This window comes from Arachis ipaensis, chromosome B03 (genome assembly GCF_000816755.2).
Source record: "Arachis ipaensis cultivar K30076 chromosome B03, Araip1.1, whole genome shotgun sequence".
Classification (NCBI taxonomy): Eukaryota; Viridiplantae; Streptophyta; class Magnoliopsida; order Fabales; family Fabaceae; genus Arachis; species Arachis ipaensis.
The window spans coordinates 71,632,970-71,638,853 of record NC_029787.2 but is presented as its reverse complement, the minus strand read 5'-3'; the positions used below and the strand labels follow the sequence as shown (position 1 = coordinate 71,638,853).

General features: G+C 36.3%; 1 protein-coding gene and 1 long non-coding RNA gene across 2 annotated transcripts in view; both read right to left on the bottom strand.

Moving 5' to 3' along the window:
- On the bottom strand, positions 274–2,657 carry LOC107633282. The gene is made up of 6 exons (XM_021117311.1): positions 2,610–2,657; positions 2,176–2,254; positions 1,728–1,800; positions 890–1,135; positions 456–538; positions 274–362 (listed from the first exon to the last, which is right to left on the bottom strand). The coding sequence occupies exons 1-6, from the start codon at positions 2,655–2,657 to the stop codon at positions 286–288; spliced, it is 606 nt and encodes a 201-aa protein (XP_020972970.1). The 3' UTR covers positions 274–285.
- LOC107634494 overlaps positions 2,986–5,884 on the bottom strand; it is a 56,946-nt gene continuing 54,047 nt past the window's right edge. The window contains exons 2-4 of the long non-coding RNA XR_002359416.1: positions 3,369–3,380; positions 3,212–3,264; positions 2,986–3,116 (exon numbers count right to left, since the gene is read on the bottom strand). This is a non-coding gene — a long non-coding RNA (uncharacterized LOC107634494). The remainder of the gene's footprint in view (positions 3,117–3,211; positions 3,265–3,368; positions 3,381–5,884) is intronic.

The window sequence follows — 5,884 nt, the reverse complement described above, 5'->3', positions numbered from 1 at the left end:
GGGAAAGAGGGTTGGGGAGGGGAAGAGGGTGTTGAGAGAACATGAGATCATAATAAATTGAAAATTATAGTATTGAGCATAATACCATAAGACTAACTCTAGTGTGCCCTAACTCCTAACTAACGAATTTTTACATTAACACATTGAAAGCAAGTATTCAAAGGTAGAATGTATTCATGCATAATACCATATTACTAATTTATTATTTATTTCTTATGATCATTGATATGACCAAAAGAAATTATTATAAACCTTAAGGCCCCTGCTTCTATCTAGGATTATAAGTTACCTCTTTAGAAATTCTATCTTTGACTTCTTCATTATGTTGCTCATCAAATTTGACACATTGTAACCTGGTCCATCTACAACAGATCCTCAAAGATTAAACAACTAAAAGTGCAACCTGATGAAACATAAATAAAATATAAAGCACAATAGTAGAGTGAACTAGTTACCTCCCCAGAATCTTTTTTTACTCAAAGGTGGAGTTTTAGTGCACAGCCGTACTTGCCTACTCTGTTTTTCTATAGAATTCCAATACATTGTTCATCAAGCTAACAGTTAACATGTATGTTTATCAAGTTATATTAGCATAGTGAGTGCAACTAACAATTTTTATTGAATACACCCCATTCATCCAAAATATAACCAAGTCGAACCAAAAAGAATTATGATAAAGAAATCAAAGAATGGCCAAGTAAAAAATTTACCTCGTACAACTACTTCCGTTTAAATGACACTTTCTTTTCTCTCATCCTCCTCATTACTTCCTTGGTGCAATTTTTGACCTGTACTGCTTTTCAAAGAATCCTTTCCATAACTTATCAGTCATTGGACTCAAATCAGCTCCCTGCATAGCATATTGGGCAAATTACGCAAACCATTTCACCTGGTGATAGCTCCATACATAGTTGACAAAAACGAGAAACTAAACTTACTTCGCTTGCCTTTCTCCACACGCATCAACTGATCAACTGTGTAGTGTGGCAAAATTTGCTCGAGCAGATGTAGATCGACACAACCAACATTTCCAAGGTATCTTATATTATCTATTATTTTCTGAACACAGAGATCAACCAGGGATCGAAGTTTCCGCGCATGTAATTGAACTTCGCCATTTCTCATCATAATGACACTGATAACCAAGAAAATAAGACTATATAAGCATTCAAACTAATCATGAAAACCAATGCCTCAATCTTGAAAACCTCTCATGTTCTCTTCCTCGTGTAACATCCTTCTCTTGTTAATGAAAATTTACTTCTATTATAAACATATTGTAGATTCATATACACATGCATAGAATTGGATTCTCTCAATTGAAAAACTCACTTGATGACGTTAAAGATAAAGTTTCAAGACAACCATAGCATACATGCATACCAGATATTTAGGGCTTTGAAGCAGTAGAGTTTCCACTTCTATTAACATATTTTCTCCTAATTTCTTGTGGGGAGGGGAAGAGGGTGTTGAGAGAACATGAGATCATAATAAATTGAAAATTATAGTATTGAGCATAATACCATAAGACTAACTCTAGTGTGCCCTAACTAACATAAACAGAATTTTTACATTAACACATTGAAAGCAAGTATTCAAAGGTAGAATGTATTCATGCATAATACCATATTACTAATTTATTTTGCCCAACTTATGATCATTGATATGACCAAAAGAAATTATTATAAACCTTAAGGCCCCTGCTTCTATCTAGGATTATAAGTTACCTCTTTAGAAATTCTATCTTTGACTTCTTCATTATGTTGCTCATCAAATTTGACACATTGTAACCTGGTCCATCTACAACAGATCCTCAAAGATTAAACAACTAAAAGTGCAACCTGATGAAACATAAATAAAATATAAAGCACAATAGTAGAGTGAACTAGTTACCTCCCCAGAATCTTTTTTTACACAAAGGTGGAGTTTTAGTGCACAGCCGTACTTGCCTACTCTGTTTTTCTATAGAATTCCAATACATTGTTCATCAAGCTAACATTAACATGTATGTTTATCAAGTTATATTAGCATTTTGTTTGGATAAAACAAACATGTATGTTAAAAGGTTGAGAAAGATTCAAATCAGGTAGACAAAAGGATATTCACGTTCAGCAAAACAGGAAAGGCAAGGAAAACTAAAACAAGTAGCCAATAATGCGCACACTAGGAACATACTTGCATATTCTTTCTTGTACAGATTCCTGATTTGATTATATACTTTCTTCTCAGACTCGTCTATTTCTTTCTGTTTTGCCTGCAGAGAGTTAACATAGTGACCGCAACTAACAATTTTTATTGAATACACCCCATTCAAACTAATCATGAAAACCAATAAAACCAAGAAAACAAGAAGACTATATAACCAAGAAAATAAGAAGACTATATAAGCATTCAAACTAATAATGAAAACTAATGCCTCAATCATGAAAACCTCTCATGTTCTCTTCCTCATGTAACATCCATCTCTTCTTGTTAATGAAAATTTACTTCTATTAGAAACATATTGTAGATTCATATACACATGCATAGAATTGGATTCTCTCAATTGAAAAACTCACTTGATGACGTTAAAGATAAAGTTTTAAGACAGCCATAGCATACATGCATACCAGATGTTCAGGGCTTTGAAGCAGTAGAGTTTCCACTTCTATTAACATATTTTCTCCTAATTTTTTGATCTTTTCATTTTTAGGAAGCAAGTATCAAAGCTAGGAAGATACTATCATATAGTAGTACATACATTAGATAATCTAGAACATAATAAAATAAAATAAAGTAGAAAGAAAATTAGTGCAATACTGATTGTAATTTTAACTCCTTGCTATATGCCTTTTTCTCCTGGTCACGCCTATCAGCAACTTACAATATAATATAACCAATTAAATTCGCAATACGCTTATAATGCACCTTCATGCTTGCTCAACTTAGATATACACTCACCTTTTTCTTGGCAGCAGCAAGTTCCTTCTTAATCCCAGCTGTAAGTAACAAAATTAAATGTCCACCTATATAAGTACACTAGTAGTTCTTGTCTAACTAAGGCCTTATACAAAATCACAACTTACCATCATTTGGCTCTAAGACCAGTGCATTTTTAAAGCTTTCAATTGCAGCATCTATGTCAAAATTATGCAGAGTAGAAATAGAACTTGATGGAAAATGCATTAAAATAAATGCATTTTAAAGTATAGAAATAGTAACTTAAACTTACAGAACTGTTTGTAAAAATTTGAGACTTAGTTTTTCTCAAGGCTATGCTTTTCTCTGCAAAATCATAAATATGTTACCATAAGTGGATAAAGTGGTGAGCATCTATAGAATAATCATTATACAATCCATTCATTCATTTGTAGGAAAAGCTAGCATACCTCACTCAATCCCTTCTATTTCGAGGGTTACCTGAAACTGTAGGTCGATCTCGGATGAGATCTTCTGTACTGGTCAGAGATGACGTGTTCGGCTGGCTGGTTTCAGCCGGAGCTGTTGTGTCCGACTTGTTGGACTGGCTGCACCTCTGATCCTTAGTCACCGGAGGGTAGGGGTACCTGGGTGCTCCAGTGTATTTATAATGGTGTGGAGTGACCTTTTTAGATAAGATAAGTTAGTTATCTTATCTTATCTTATCTTTGGGTGAGGTCAGCTTATCTTCAACAAGACCGCCCTTCTCTCTGTAAGCATGGGCGACCTTTGGATTTGGGTCGTATTCCTTGAGTTGGGTCCTTTTTGGGCTTTCCTGTCGATTTGGCCGACCTCCTTTGTAAAGAGGTCGGATAGTCTGACCTGAAGAGGTCGGTCGCTTTGTCTCCAATCATCCCAGGTCGGATAGCTCGACCCAGTGTATGAACAGTGCCCCTGCTTGAGCTCGGTCTTTTTGTTGAGGTCGAGTCCTTGACTTCGGTCCTTCTCTAGTGAAGCCAAACTCAAGAATTTTGTCGATCTCTTCCTTTTGTAGAATCTTTTGAATGTAGAACATTTTTCTCTAAAAGCGCGCGCTTTTATACCAGCGTTTTGTTCTTGGAAATGTGCGAGGGTTTAATACCTTTATTAATTGGTATTAATTGTCCAGTTTTCCTTTGGCTTTTTATTTTGAATTTCACAATCAAAAATGGTTTCTCTTCTTCGCTCTTCTTCGTAACTTCTCCCTTTACTCTCTCATTTTCTGTTTCTTGCCTAGAGTTCATAGTTCCTTCCCGTGACGCCTGCTTTGCTACTGCTTTTTGTGGAAAAGGGGTGATTCTGGATTTCACCTTGATGCCAGGGCATCTTGGCCAGTTTCACTGACCTTTTCTTTACTGTTTTTAGGGTAGTTTCATGCATTTCCTTAGGAAATAAGCTAGTTTTGGGTAGATATTCACTTACACCTTGATTCAAGCATACATTGTGCATTTTACATTATTTCATGAGGATTTTGCATGAGTTTAGTGACAAACTATAAGTTGCATTACCCATGACTTGTACTAGAACTTTGATGCACTCTATTGCTTGATTTCAGGACCAAAGGAAGCAAGGAATGGGAGGTAACTTGCAAAGTTAATGAGAAAAGTGATTGCCAATAACGCTCTCGAAGCCATCATTGACCACGTTAAGAGTCACGTTAACTAAGTTAACGTGAACTCTAACGTGGAAAAGGGAAGTTGAGCCAACGTTAGTGACACTTAACATTATCACTAACGTTGAACCAAGATCATGAGTGGCCATTCACTAAACGTTAACACCCCTAACGTCCTGAGCTAAAATCTCTGCCCACTTCACATTTTCTCTCTGCAAGTAAAGCCAAGCCCAAATGAAGAAAAGAACTGCTTCAAACTCAAGATCCAAAGGCCCAAGACTTGAAGAGCCAACTAGAAGCTGAGAGAAATAGTATATATAGGAGTAGCTTTGAATTGTTGAAGGAGTTCTGAAAAGTTGGGAAAAAAGAGAACTACTCTCTGTATTTTACTTTCTCTGCAATTTCTAGTTCTATGATGTATTCTCCATCTTTTTTTTCATTTTCTAGAGCTATGAACAACTAAACCCCTTTCATTGGGTTAGGGAGCTCTGTTGTAATTTGATGGATCAATACTAATTTTCATTATTCTTCTTCTATCTTTTCTCTTGATTTTACTTGAAAGCTTTCGATCTTCATCCAACTGAGTAGTTATCTTGGAAAAGAAGCTATTCAAACTTGGATCTCTTCTGAACCTTGAAAGAGGAATGAAGAGATCAAGCATACATTGTGCATTTTACATTATTTCATGAGGATTTTGCATTAGTTTAGTGACAAATTGTAAGTTGCATTACCCATGACTTGTACTAGAACTTTGATGCACTCTATTGCTTGATTTCAGGACCAAAGGAAGCAAGGAATGGGAGGTAACTTGCAAAGTTAATGAGAAAAGTGATTGCCAATAACACTCTCGAAGCCATCATTGACCACGTTAAGAGTCACGTTAACTAAGTTAACGAGAACTCTAACGTGGAGAGGGGAAGTTGAGCCAACGTTAGTGACACTTAACATTGTCACTAACGTTGGCAAATGCTCATAATTGGCCACGTTAGAGTCCACGTTAACTTAGTTAACGTGGCCTCTAACGTTAGAAGGGGGAGAAATGCCAATGTTAGTGACATTCAACATTGTCACTAACGTTGGCCTAAAGAGAAATATACCACGTTAACTCCCACGTTAACTTGGTTAACGTGGGAGCTAACGTAAGAAGCAAGAGTGGTTGACAACGTTAGTGACACCCAACATTGTCACTAACGTTGGAAGCAACCACACAACCCCCCAAGGAGCCACGTTAACCTCCACGTTAACTTAGTTAACGTGGAAGCTAACGTTGATGAGTGAAAAAATGGCCAACGTTAGTGACACTCAACATTGTCACTAACGTTGGAGATGGCTAAG